The 14886-nt window shown below is 38.1% G+C and overlaps 1 protein-coding gene across 2 annotated transcripts in view; it reads right to left on the reverse strand.

Moving 5' to 3' along the window:
• TMEM39A (transmembrane protein 39A) overlaps window positions 1-14886 on the reverse strand; it is a 31542-nt gene that overhangs the window by 1082 nt on the left and 15574 nt on the right. The window contains exons 5-9 of one of the 2 annotated variants that reach the window (XR_006384975.1): window positions 10188-10342; window positions 5504-5852; window positions 4522-4709; window positions 3495-3675; window positions 2194-2274 (exon numbers count right to left, since the gene is read on the reverse strand). Coding sequence is in view for 1 of the 2 variants with exons in the window: in XM_044251444.1 (XP_044107379.1) it covers window positions 2154-2274; window positions 4522-4709; window positions 5504-5852; window positions 10188-10342 (813 nt within the window). In the remaining variant the exon portion in view is untranslated. Of the gene's footprint in view, window positions 1-2153; window positions 2275-3494; window positions 3676-4521; window positions 4710-5503; window positions 5853-10187; window positions 10343-14886 lie in introns of those variants that run through there. The other variant, XM_044251444.1, reaches the window with a different exon arrangement.

Here is a 14886-nt window from a genome sequence, read left to right on the forward strand (position 1 = left end):
TTTCTGCTGGGTTTTTTTCTGGATATTGAGAAGTAGGGTGCACAGATAGGACAAAGAGGAAGGAAGGAAAAATTAGTCAGAATTAGAGTCTGGCTAAAAACAGGGCTGCTCACTGTTTTCATTCCACCAAATTCTTCACTCTTAGAGGTTAAATCCTGGTTTACTAATAAAAACACATTATGAATAGAAAGATAGAGGCAATAAATTGCAAACTGTGGCAATGGTACTATATCAGATCTAAATAAACTAATTTGGACCTCAAAGTTCAAATGTGAGAATAAAGCCAAACCGTCACGACAGCTCTGAAAGGTAGCCAGGTTCTTTAGGTCCTTCTCTGAGAGGAAGAAAATGTTTAGCCTATTAACAATTAAAATTAAATGTGCCAGTAAGCTACAAACTGAATGAGTAGAAAGGTGAGGAAGGGTTTTAACTTCTAATAGCTATAGGCAGTCGGCACATTTTAAATGAGTGTTCTCAAAACTTCAGTATGCCTAAGAATCATTTCCAGATAGGTAAATGCTGCAAATTCCTGGAATCCTTCAGACATTCTGATTCAAAAGTCTGGGGTTGGGACCCTGAATTAAAGAGTGAGCCAGGTGATTTATATGTAAGTGGCCCAAGGACCACTTTGAGAAGCACTGATTTACCTGTTTGATCATGCAAAATCAGTAATAAATTAATTTCCTTAATCCTTATTCTTTGGATTTCACCTGACTCTTCAGCTATCCAACATACTAGCAAGGAAAATACTTATTTTCCAAGCAGAAAACTCCAGTAGAATATCTTATTATAGGTTTCTTTTACTACAGTCAAAAGAAGTCATTAATGGCCTATGGAATAAAGCTGACTGTTTAACTAATCTATGTAGAAACCAAATCCTTATGTGGTTGTGACTTGAGTCCGCTCCTCCCTAGATTCCTCATTCAAGGGCCTTGTACTTGCCCCATGCTCCTCTCAGCCCCACCTTGTCCTCAGCTACCAACTGCCTCCCCCGGCCCCCAACCCCCGCCCAACTGTATTTACAAGCATCCAGCCCTGATGTGAAGTTCCCAGTATTTAAGTGAAAGGCCCTTAGCAGCAAACACCTGCAGAACCAGAAAGCCTGTGTACCCTCACAAGGAACTGGGAGGGAGGGTGAATGAGATTCAAGTATCTCAAAAAAAGATTTCCAATTCTTTTTTAGACTGTAACCTCTATTCAAAGGCAATGCACCGCACAATGAACAGTCCCCTGCATGCACCGTCTTTTCCCCAATGCCACTGATCAGCTAGCTAGCCTTTCCCATATAAATAAATACTTCTGCCTCTAGTGTCAGAATTTCCAGGAAAACTGAAAGAGCAACAGACATAATCCAAGGCATACATAAAATGGGATAGAAGCTGGGTTTAATGGATGTCTACTGCTTCCTCCTTTCTCCTTTTAATCCAGGAAAAGGTAAAAGGCCAGAGATCATGGCATTTGTCTTCCTTTCAAAAGAGAAGTCAAGGTACTTTAAGGAGGTAATACATGGGACAAATACAAAAACAAAACAAAACAAAACAAAAAACCCAAACACCCAAACCCATTACATTATTACTGTATTAAATATCACTTAACGACACATAAACACAACATAAGGATAAACTAACTACAAATAAAAATTGTAAGATGAAAAAGGGAAGTCTTAAATAACTGCCTACTTGTTCCATCCAGGTAATACTAGACACAACAAATCCCAATATGACTTGAAGCTGTTGCAGTTGGGACAATGGTATTGATCTTCAAACTGCTTTACAGAACACATTTCCAGGGTGCCTGGGTGGCTCAGATGGTTAAGTGTCTGCCTTCAGCTCAGGTCATGATCCCAGGTTCCTGGGATTGAGTCCCACAACCGGTTCCCTGCTCTGCAGGGAGCCTGCTTCTCCCTTTCCCTCTCCCGCTCCCCATGCTTGTGCTCTTTAGCTCTCTCTCTCAAATAAATACATAAAATCTTAAAACAAACAAACAAACAAAAACAACAAACAAAAAAACCCCACATTTCCAAAAGACAAGGGCCAGTATTAGAGTGATAGTAATTACCATGTGCCACACACTGTGCTAGGTGCTTACACACATAGTGGCCACCTGACACTTACCACTAAGTTTATGTTTGAAAAGAAATAAGAGGTACTTGCATAAAAGCGGGCATGGGATACGTCTGAAGGCACTGCCACGTTGTAAGGCCCCATGGCTCTATACAAGCATCTGCTGTGTCGCACCAGCACCCCTTGAGGCCATATTGTATTTTCTGACCAACTAAGGGAGAAAGAAATGCAATGTTAACATGTTGGCAATTACAAATAAGATGGAGTCTGGCAAGGCCCCCTACATTTCTAAGAAGGAATTAAGTATGCAAGGCTTCATCTGCCTGAATTCTGAGGATACACTGCACAAACTGGAAAGAGTTAGGAAGGCTTTGTTATCATAACTTCATTGCTGTACAGTAGAGAGGCTGCAAAGTGATACAATGAACTCAGTGTCAAAGGACTTATGAGGCTCAGGAGATTGAGCAGAAATTAATGTGTAAGGCAACTATGAGCCAGAAAACCGAGTGTAATCAGATGGACTGTCATCTCAACCCCAAGTGAGCAAAATCTACTGATGGAAATGCTAGAGAGAATAAACAAGAACAGAAAGTACGGGCTCTCTGCTCGGCAGGGAGCCTGCTTCCCTCTCTCTCTCTCTGCCTGCCTCTCTGTCTACTTGTGATTTCTCTCTGTCAAATTAATAAATAAAATCTTTAAAAAAAAAAAAATGGGGCGCCTGGGTGGCTCAGTGGGTTAAGCCGCTGCCTTCGGCTCGGGTCATGATCTCAGGGTCCTGGGATCGAGTCCCGCATCGGGCTCTCTGCTCGGCAGGGAGCCTGCTTCCCTCTCTCTCTCTCTGCCTGCCTCTCTGTCTACTTGTGATTTCTCTCTGTCAAATTAATAAATAAAATCTTTAAAAAAAAAAATAAAAAAAAAAAGAACAGAAAGTAGACTGTGGTGAAAGTAGTGGAGAAATGAACATATTGTCAAATCAGCATGATATTTACTGCAGAATTAATCCCAAAAAGCTATAGAAAATCAGTCTGTCACATATTTCAAATGCCTCCTATATGCGTGAAGCTATACAGAAGAGAGACACACAAGGTACTGACACACAGATTTTACTTTTTACCACTTTCCTGGTTTATTTTTATAGAAGTTTCTCTAGGAAAAAGAAGTTACGGAAGAAGCTTCATTGTTTCCAGCACCAATGTAATGGAGTTGGGGCAGGGATGGGGATCTTCAGGTTAAGTTTTTTTAAAAAATCTAAGTTAATTCATCTCTTCCTGATTTTGGAAAGGTTAGTTTCCTAGGGTAAGAACTGGGACAACATTTTAGATATGTTAAACAAACAAAAAAACAAAAACAAAAACAAAAAAAAGAAAAAAGTCTAGCACCCTGAAGTTTTCCCAGTTCCGAAAATGTTCCGTCGGCCTTGCTCACACTTACCAGCATTAAAGTGATGATACACCTCATGGCCATGTGCCATCAGGAGCCTGAAGATGTACAGTACTAGTACTGTGGATTGTATTTTCAATTTTTATTGAAATTTGTCCTTTGCCCACAGTCGGGTTTCTTTTCAGCCTGGCCCAATCTCTTTCAGTTCCTGGGCTTGAAGGCCTGTGCTAATCTGTATCAGACATCAAGGCAGATAATTGAAGGGAGGACTCTGAGGGGGGAAGAGGGGAAAAGAAAGTCCCCTCAATCTGTCCCACTTCATTAGGAAAGAATTTCTAGGTGATGAAATTTGTGAAATGTTCCAATTATAAAAGGGAGGAAGATGAACATGGTCCAGGTCTGAAAGGAAGGTATGGTGAAGGGAAAGAGAGGAACAAAAAGGTTCTCAAGTTAACCATTTTGGATCACAGGGACCATGCAGAGAAATGACTGAGAAGGGGACACGATGAAAGGAACACTCAGAGTGAACTCAATTAGGGACAGCTTTCATTTAAATATGGGAAAAACAGGGAAACATTCATTAGCATGTTTAAGAAAAAAGATAATAAAAAATGCAAGCAAGGAAAATTATTAGAACAAATTTGCATTTATTAGAAAGAAGAGATGAGAGAAGCAAATTCTAGCTGCCTCAGTGTGAGAGGATTAGCTAGCAACTATTTAGCTGTGGCAATTAGGAGAAGATGAATCTTACAGTCTTCCAAAGAGAATTAAAAATATATCATGACTCTGTGAATTTGGGCAAAGGGTTAAAACTGAAAGAAAACTCCGGAAACAAATTCACACTCCAGGGTGACCGGGCAGCTGAAAGGTAGGAGGCATTTAAGGAGGGACTGGGGATGGTGGTGGGAATGGGTTAATGTCCTCTGTGTTCAGTTTAGAGTGATGACAAGCTTCCATGTAGACAAAAAACTAAAAATCAAATGTTCAAAGCCAAGAACAAGAATGACATACAAAGCAAATAAACATGATCAGCAGCATGTAGAAGGTGTTATATGGTTTTACCCTCTAGGCTACTCACATGTGCTGTGGAGCATTGCTGTAGGACCCATGTTCAAGCTTCTGCCACTTGCCCAGGTGAGCGGCTGATTTATGTAGCAAATCACAGTATTTAGACGGCAGCAGTTGTGTGGTGAGCATGACAAAAGCATTGATCCACACCATAATGAGGTGCTCACATGACCAGCGCATGTCATAGTACTGGGTACTCTGGAAGAAATCAGAAGAGGGAGAAATGATTCGCGCACTGTTCAGCAAGAAGGCAGGGACGGCTGCGCGTATGTACGCCCTGTAGGCAAACGCCACACTGAGTCACACATGCACTGGTTGTCCTGCTGTCCGTGCAGAAAGTTCAAGAGCAGAGTCCTCCAAAATCCTGCAACCTGACTTTCTGGCTGTACGAATTAGGGATGGGAGGGAGAGGCAATTATTTTTTAAGTGCTTCCTTTCTAGAAGAGGTGAGTGCCCTCTGTAAATGACCACTCCAGCTGCAGATGTGCTTCTCAATGGGTGAAGAAAGGGCACTAAAATGTCCCAAAAGATTTTGGGCCCAAGTGACATCCAGACCATTTTTCTTTTCCACTGAAGTAAATTGAAATTTAGATGAAGGTTAGATTAAATCCAAGGAAACTCCTGATTAACCACGTTAAGATCAACTAGAGTAGGCTGAATTGTATTAAAACCTCAATCCTCTTAGGCTACTACATACTGATTCTAGTATAAACACAAACTTTATTTTCCCCAGAAACTGGAAAAAAAAAAAAAAAAAAAAAAAAAAACTTTAAAAAAGGAAGAAAAAAAAAGAGGGGACCACCACGGGTGCATCACATATATGGAAATACCTATCCGCCAACCAGGAGCGGTATTAGTGCACTCCAGATGCAGCCGAACTCCACCATCCAGGCTGCCAAAGGGGAGACAGAGAAAAGGGGGATTAAATAAGAAATACCCAGTTTATGTCATTCACACACAAATCGAGGAAGCACATACAAGGAACCACTTACCTTCACAAAACACAGGGGGAGAAATGCAACATAGTAGGCACTGAAGAGGGAGTTGAAGAGAACTTCCTTGATTCTGTGGTTGAAATCCGCTTTCAGACATTCCACTTCATTGCGAATGAGGTCTGGAGAGAGGGGGCAGCTGTGCGTGGGGATGGGCGTGGCATTATTAAACTGTTCTTTCAGAGACTCCAGCAATAAGGAGAGGAAGTCTTTGGATTTGGCCAAGCCACCCACAGTTGAGGCACTTTCTTCTACCGCCTGATGCTGAACCATGTAGTTATAGTCTGTGAGAAGAAGATGAGCTCTACTATCTTGGTGGAAACAGCAGAGAGGAACATAAACACCAAACCTGTAGAAGACGGTAAATATGAAAATGAGACCACAGATGCCACCTATGATCAAATCTAGATCTAACATAACTATGTTAGTAAAACAGTCATGATTCACAAGGATGAACGTAACAGAACAGGGACTCTGTTGACAGTAAATTCATCATCAGGGACGTTCTTGAATTTCTTCCCACAAAGGCAATATACATTCATTGTAGAATAATAGAAGACTACAGAAATCACAGTGAAAAAACAGAAAACACCAAAAAATGAAGACTTTTTTAATTTTTACAACTGGGTGCACAGACTTCATACTTCTTTCTATGTTTAGTCACATATATTATAAACCGTTTTATAACTTTGAGTGTGTTTATATATGGGTATCTATTTTGAGCATTCTTTTCATATCATTACATACTTTTTCTATAACAATTTTTAAAGATACTATAATTCTCATACAGATGCACTCTAATTTACCCACTTCTCTCTTGTTGGAAATTTGGGTGATTTCCTACTTTGCATTACCATAAATATGAATGTAGGGATAAAATCCTACATGATTTTGCGTGCATCTGGTAATTTTCAAATGGTTTGCCCTTCACTTCCAATTTCCCCTTCTTAGTGAGGGGCTCCCCCTGCCTCCCCGCTATATTACCCACCCCAATCCTACAGGCACTCCTAAGTTCCCCCTGTCTGGTTATTTTTCTTCAGAGATCTTACCCCTCCATGTGTTTTACATATTTTTCAGGTTTTTTATTTGGGTGGTTTTTTTGCTTGTTTGTTTGTTTGGCCTCTCTTCCCCTTACTATAATCTAAGTTCTGTGTACCAGAGATTTGGGTCTGCTTAATTCACTGCAATATCCCTGATGTCTAGAATTGTGGCTGAAACATACTACACACTTAAAAAATATCTGATGGATTAATGAAAAAAAATTCTAGATGTATAATAAATTTCTACAATTAGACTAAGCTGGTCAAAGGACTTAATATTTTGAGACTTTTCATAACTTCTTATAGTTATTTCAACCTTGGTTCCTTAAAACTTTTAAAAATACTTTCCCCAGTCCTCATTAAGTAATGTCTACATTGTGACTTATGTATTATAAATAAAATGGTCATTTAACTGGCATAAATTCAGATATGAAAAACAGCAAATAAAAGATTCCCTATATAGTTCTATATTTTATAAAAATATTAACAAATTCACCTATTCATAGTTTTCTACGGAGGGAGAAAGCAAGCTTGTTATGACATAAGGGAGGATGGGTAGCAGCTCCGCAATCTACTGTGAATGTGCGCTGGAGCAGTAGTGTGGGAAGGAGTAAATGAAGAAGCAACAGGCAGAACTCACACATGTGCAAAACCGTGAAGGCCAGAGAAACCGGTCAATATTGCTGAAACACAAGCTGCACATGTAGAGGTGACACGAGAGGCTAGGGTGTGTGGCAGTTGCAACAATGGCCCCATTTCTTAACCCTTCCTGTAGTCTTACTGCACAGCCCTCATTCTGTGTGTGAAGTGACCCTGCCCTAGCCCTACGATGGCTCAACAATGCAACTTGTTCTGGCCCATGGAATGTCAGCAAACATGATGTGATCAGAAGCCTGACACGGGCTTGCACTCTGGGTCCTGCTTTCATGCCATTTGATGAATTTCAAGTGTGAGTGAACCCAGCTAAGACCAGGAGAGCTGCTTGACTTCCAGCTGACTCCAACATATGCACAATAAATAAATATTGTGGAATGCTACCAAGGGTTTGTAGCTGTTTGTCATAGCATTATATAGCAATGGATAACTGATACAGTGTAGAATGAGAGAAACTAGAAGGGCAGCATCAAAGGCTTAGACTTTGGAGGCTCCATAAGGTAAAGGGGATAAAGGAAATGATTCATTAAAGAATTTTAAAGAGGGTTAGTGACATAATTCAACTTCCATTCTGAAAAGCATTACAGCTATAATAAAAAATGGAGGGGCGCCTGGGTGGGTTAAAGCCTCTGCCTTCGGCTCAGGTCATGATCTCAAGGTCCTGGGATCGAGTCTCGCATGGGGCTCTCTGCTCAGCAGGGAGCCTGCTTCCTCCTCTCTCTGCCTGCCTCTCTGCCTATTTATAAAATAAATAAAATATTTAAAAAAAAAAATGAAAAGGAAGAAGGCAAGAATGGATTACCAGAAGACCAGATGGAAGTTTAGAATGTAACAGCAGAGGTTACAGAAAGCAGTGCATAGATTTAAGATAATGTAAGAGCTACAACATTAGTCATTTGACTAACCTACCCTAAAGTGAGAAGCTAGCTGAGAATCAAGTTTAAAAAAAAAAAACAAAAAACAAAAAACCCGAAGCAGTAAACAGTCACTTTTTTAACCTATGAATAAATAAGAAAATAAAGATGTGGTTACTGCCATTGTCTAGTAAAACTTCTTACACTAATTTTTTAAATTTAAGTTAGATAAAAGATTATACAACTTTAAAAAGTGAAGAAGGCAAATATATTTAAATATAATATCTGTTTAGGGGCACCTGGGTGGCTCAGTGGGTTAAAGCCTCTGCTTTCGGCTCAGGTCATGGTCCCAGGGTCCTGGGATCGAGCCCCGCATCGGGTTCTCTGCTCAGCAGGGAGCCTACTTCCCTTCCTCTCTCTGCCTGCCTCTCTGCCTACTTGTGATCTATCTGTCAAATAAATAAATAAAATCTTTAAAAAAAAATCTGTTTAAATTACATGCTTATTTCATTGTTTTACAGGGGTGTGGAGAGCCTTAAAAAATAAGTAAGTTTCTTTACATTCCTCAACTGAAATGAAAAAGTTGGCTAGTCATTTTGACATGGTAATCCTTTTAAACCTGGCCAAAATATTCCTTGTTATGTCCATATTTAGCCTTTCAAGTCAAATATAGTTAAACCTGATTCAACCAGCTGTTGTTCAGAAACAGAACAATGAAATCATCTTAAGTTGAAGAAACTGAAATATTAATCTAGAAATACAGAAACAACTGATGTAAAATATATGCCTTATAATAAATATGAATCATGGAAAATGATGTTTATAATATAGAGTTCATTTTGTAGGGAAAAGGGTAATACTAATGAACTGAATTGATGATTGCCTTAAATAATTAAACAATATAATTGGAAAAATAAATAAGTAAACAGTATAATTAGACCTACCATAGGACAACCAATAGAAAGACTCTTCCTGCCATCCCTGCCCATTATGCCTTGACTTCAGGCCATGTAACTACTTAAAACCCATGCTTACACAAAGCAATGATTCTCAAAACTTAAGAAAGCATCAAAATCATGTGGAAGGGCTGTTAAAAGACAAATTGCTAGGTCCTACTTCTGGAGTTTCTGTTTCAGTAGATTTGGGGTGGATTCTGAGAATTCCTATTTCCAAAAAGATTCCAGGTGATGCTGATGTTGCACTTCTGGGAACCACACTTTGAGAACTACTGATTAAAGCGGAATGGTGCAAACAAGAACTCCAGAATCACAAAGACCCAAGTCTTTCTAATTGACCACAGGAAAGATTTTTAATCTCTTAATCTCTCTTTACCTGTAGCGAAGCCTGCTAACTGTCTGCCAAGAGCCACTGTTCTCCTGCTCTTCCGCTGCAACAGAATTTTTAGTTGAGGTACAGCTGTTCTGCTAAAGACAAATTTCTACTCTCCCTTATACTCTATACTGCTATGGAGGAGTGGACCAAAAAAGATAGCAGGAGCCTGGGTCCCAAGACCATGGAAGCTAGCTGCCACAGCTCTCCAAGATGATTTACACACATACTTAATAGAAGAAAGAAATAAACTTCTAATTTTTAAAGCCACTAGTACTTTGGAACTGTTATGTCAGACTAAATACACAGCCTCCTGGGTTATGGGGATGATTTCATGAGGTGATGTTTATAAACACCTAGCCCAGCACCTAGCATATAACAGCAATAAATGGTAGCTACCTACTAACATCCAATGAAGAAAGTATTAGCCCAAAATATACAAGTTAAACTATGCAGAAGAGTTTAAAAGCCCATGTGTATAATAAGATACAACTATATACTGCCAATGTAGGTGGCACTTGGGCACTTCATTTGATGAAGAGAGCCAATTAAAATATTCACCATTGGTAGAATAACCATACTTCTCCAGTTTTCCTGGGACAGTCCTGAGTTACCCCTGTTGCCCCAACTGTATAGCCTAGTATAGAAAATAAATTATAAGTCACCCTACCCACTGATTTTTTCCAATTTTCTGAGCTTTTTTTTGGCTTATATTTGAAGAATTTAATCTTCCTCACTTATTGTTTGCTTGACCCAAATAATTTCTTTAAAAACTTACAGGTAAAATGGTAAAACTGGAGTACTCACGGGTAGCCAAGGAAAAGGAGATTGAGGACTGAATGGCTCCGGAAGAGATTGACGAGGGTCCAACAAAGTACCCATCCACATAAAGTGAGTAGCACCAAGCGAGCTGATATCAGAACCATGTAGTGAATCATAGATGCTGTACCCGCCTTAGTGGCCTGAAAGTTTGGAAGCACCAAAAGGAACATTTTTAAATGGCCTTATTCAAAAGCAATGCGATTCAAGGAATTAGATTTAGTGGAAATCTGCCCCCTTCAAAAAAAAGGGAGGGGGGGAGGAAAGAAGAAAAAAACTGCCCCATCCCACTTATCTTATTTTTAAAGATTCAGACTCTTCCAGGCAGTTTGTTGGTTCCTCCTTGTATTCCCAGTGTCTCATACAGACCTCGCTTAAGTTCTTATGACATTGTCTAATTTATTTACACTGGGGCTTCAAAGTATGACCCATGGACCACATTCATCAAAATTACTTGGACTGCTTACTGAACCTGAAAATGCCTACTGCCTTTCCTTACGAGATACAGGGAACAAAACTGTTTAAGTCATGGAACCTATATTTTAATAATCCACCAGCTAATTTTTTTGTAAAGGCCTTGAACCATTAATTTATCTGACTTTGGACTGAACTATAATAACCTCAATAGTAGCAACAATGTCCCATTTTCCTTGGAATCCTCCCCCCAGTCTATTTGCTGAATTAATATTTAATGAATTACTGAACCTTCAAAAAATAATCAGATCTTCTCCGACAAATCCCTATATAAATAAAAGCTTCTCTTTTGACTTTTGCAAACATGGAAATAATGGACAATCACTTCCACTACTTTGTATGACAGCTATTCAAATATTTTTCCTTAATCCCACATTTTAAAGACAGATTAAATATAGTAAGAAAGCATACTTGTCTAAACATGAAGCGCTGCAATGTTATTTTCTTTCAGAATGAACTAGGAAGAGAATGAGCAAAATATAGGGGAAAATGGCAGATTCCTACAACCTTAAAACAGCAGTGTCAGAATGTAGAAAGGGGAAGAAATTATGTAGGGTCAATAGCAATGGGAGGGGATAAGGAACTTTTCAGGTCCTTCATCTATTCATTTCTTAATTTACTCAATATACTACATAGCATATATAATATATATGCACTTATATAGTTATTTATAAATGCAAAGAAGCAGTTGAATTAACACCATAGAGAAGGTTCAAACTGTTCTCAGTAACAGTATGGCAAATAATTGTTTATCACTCCCCTGATACATACCTCATGCCAATGTACCTTACCTGTCAAAGCCTAAGGAAGGCATTTAAGTGGCTTGGAATTACTCTATCACCTCCATTTTCTTTCCTTTTTTAAGAGATTTTATTTATTTATTTGACAGACTGTGCACAGTAGGAGGAATGGCAGAGCAAGAGGGAGAAGCAGGCAGGCTCTCCACTGAGCAGGGAGCCTGATGCAAGGCTCAATCCCAGGCCCCTAGGATCACAACCTGAGCTGAAGGCATACGCTTAACTGACTCAGCCACCCAGGTGTCCTCACGGCCTCCATTTTCAAAATAAAAAGGCTGTTCTGCCCAGTGTCACCACAGTAGCAGAGCCTGGATGTATTTGTCATTTTTGTCTTGTTTCAGAGTCCAAGCTCTTAACCATTATGCTATGTACGGCAGATACTATATCAGGTCCTAGGGACATAGTAGTAACTAAGAACTCTGTCTTTATGAGGCTGCCCAAATAAGAAAACAAATATTAAACTTATATTTACACAAATAATTATTTTTACAATTGTGGTAAGTGCTATAGGAAAAAAGCAGGATGTAAGGGAAAGCAAGTAACAAAAGACCCCAATCTAGGGAAGCCTTTCTGAGGAAGTGGTATTTTAGCTGGGGTTAAAGAATAAGCAAAAATGAGCCAGGTAAGGAGTAGAAAAATAATCCTAATAGTAATGTTAAAGTATGGTTTATATGCAAATAAAAATTTATATACCAAATATACCAAAATATGGCCCTTTCAATAATGAAGTTGTAATTTAAAATTTCTCCTGCTTTATATTTTAGGGTTTTCCTTTTATTTATTTATTTTTTAAAATAAAATGTACTACCTTCCTATTTAGAACAAGTTTTTTAAAAAGGAAGTTGCAAGGATGCTTGAGTGGCTCAGTCTGTTGAGCATCTTGCTCAGGTCATGGTCCCAGGGTCCTGCGATTGAGCCCTGCATCTGGCTCCCTGTAATGCTTCTCCCTTTCCTCCCTGCTTGTGTGCTCTCTCTCTCAAATAAATAAATAAAATCTTTAAAAATAAAATAAAATAAAATGGGAGTTGCCTCAGGTTGGGAGAATAGCTGAGTAACTTTCTGGTCTTGTGGAGCAAGTCAAGAACTAGAAATGGCCTGGTGGTGAATAAACAGTTTTATATAGTTGGAAGCATTCCTCCTGGAATAGTATTCAGCATTTTTATTAATTACCTCCAGCTTCTCCTTAAAAATGATTGGTCTTTCTCAGGGTAAGGATCCTTTCTGTGATATATAAGCCCCCAAAAAAACCCCCAAAAGACAAATATTTTAATGAAAGGAAGGAAAGATGATTTATGATGGGTCTTACCATCTGATTTAGCTTTTTTAAGAAAAGAATCACTATACAGCTCCTATTTTTAACTTCTGAATAGGTAATATAGTCACAAATGCTCAAAATAAAAAATGTATAATAGTGTTTGTACTGAATTTCCCACCTTCTGGTCCTGTTCCCAGCCACAACTAGGCAGCTTGTTATTAGTTTGTATGTCCTTCTAGAGATAATTTATTCATACATAAACAAATGTATTTTATTCCTTCTACCCATCTTATTTTAAACATTGTTTTATATATGCACGTATATATATATGTGTGTGTGTATATATATATATATATATTTTTTTTTTTTTTTTACTTAATATTTTAGTGGTCAGTACAGTTTCATCTTTTTAATGGCTTCATGCTGTTCCATTATATAGATACCCCATAATTATTTAAACGTTCTTCTCATGGACTTTAAGGTACAGAGACTTCAGTCATTGACCAGAAGTCTGTTTAAATTTAGCTTAAGTATTTTGTTCTCAGTAAGAATTACAGGTTTCTTTTTCTTTTCTTTTTTTTAAAGATTTTTTTTTTTTTTATTCATTTGAAAGAGAGAAAGAGAGAATGAGAGAGAGTGCTCAGCAGGAGAGGCAGATCCCTGCCAAGCAGGTAGCCTGATGTGGGACTCGATCCCAGGGCTCCAGGATCACGACCAGAGCCGAAGGCAGACATTTAACCAACCGAGCCACCCAGGCACCCAAGAATTACAGGTTTCTTTAGAAAACAGCTAATATACTCTCCAACTAAGGTCATGTAAAAACTGTTAAACTACTATTAAGCCATTAGCAAAAGAAAGCAACAGGGTACATAAAGTTATAACCCTTGGATCACCAAGGTAGAAACCCCAGTTATCAAGGATTTACACATTAGCTGGACATACTAATTTGGCATATACAAGTACCATTTCTAAGTAATTGAAAGATAAAAAAAATGCTGCCTGTTTTCACATACAAAAGCATAAAACTCCACTGAGTTCCTCTAAAAAAAGAACATAATGTAATATATCCAAAGTAAGCACCTATTTTCATGACCTAAATAGCAAACTTGGGAGAAAAGTTTTGTTTTTTGTTTTTTTTTTTTTAAGATTTTATTTATTTATTTGTCGAGAGAGAGCACAACCAGGGGGAACAGGAGGCAGAGGGAGAAGCATGTTCCACACTGAGCAAGGAGCCCCTTGCGGGACTTCATCCGAGGACCCTGGGATCATGACCTTTACAGAAGGCAGATGCTTAACTGACTAAGCCACCCAGGTGTCTCCAGGGAGAAAAGATTTTAGACAGCCTTTCCCTTTGTGAAAAACAGGTAATTCAACTACCAATGTTTTTCAGTTAACTTCAAATGGCTCTCAGATTATGACTTAATACATGCAATTACTCTGTGCTCACAAGAAATAAGGTTCCTAAAAATTAGGGCTTACAGACACAAATACTTTCATGCATGTTTTAGAAGGAAAAAAAGTTGGCTCTCAGTTATCCGTGATTATAGTAACTATTAATTTAAAATTATACACTGAATTATAAACTCCAAGATTAAAATTGTTTGACACTCTAGCTAAGTTAACATTTTTGTTTTTGTTTTTATAATAATTTATAGGACATAAGATAATAAAATCCTAAGAGAACACATTTACCTTCTCCAATTGAGTTTACAAATATATTAAAGAATCTTAACCAATGGCCAGTTCTATCAACATTTAATTTTAAAAAGATTGTATTAATGGCCCAAGTCTTTTCTCTACTGCCCACTGATTCTAATCTTCAAGATTAGTCTTATGCAAATTTGATTTCATTTTAAAACTCCCAAGTTTTAATAAACTCAAACAAATGTCTCTTTCTAGAAACTCCACAAATGGTATATAATATCAAGTAATTACCTGAAACAAAGTTTTAGATGCAACTGTTCACTTATATATAACTCTTCATATCAATAGTTACTTAAAATTCCTTCTATTTTTACTGTAAGTAATAAAATTAGAAAAATTATACAGAAGAACATGGAATCTAGAAATAAGCTCCTATCAAACGAGATTTCTAACAGTTTTCTTGAATTCTAACACAATGAGTTTTAAGTATATTGTTGGAAAATCTTTTAAAAAGAAC

Source organism: Neovison vison, chromosome 6 (genome assembly GCF_020171115.1).
Source record: "Neovison vison isolate M4711 chromosome 6, ASM_NN_V1, whole genome shotgun sequence".
NCBI classification, from domain to species: domain Eukaryota; kingdom Metazoa; phylum Chordata; class Mammalia; order Carnivora; family Mustelidae; genus Neogale; species Neogale vison.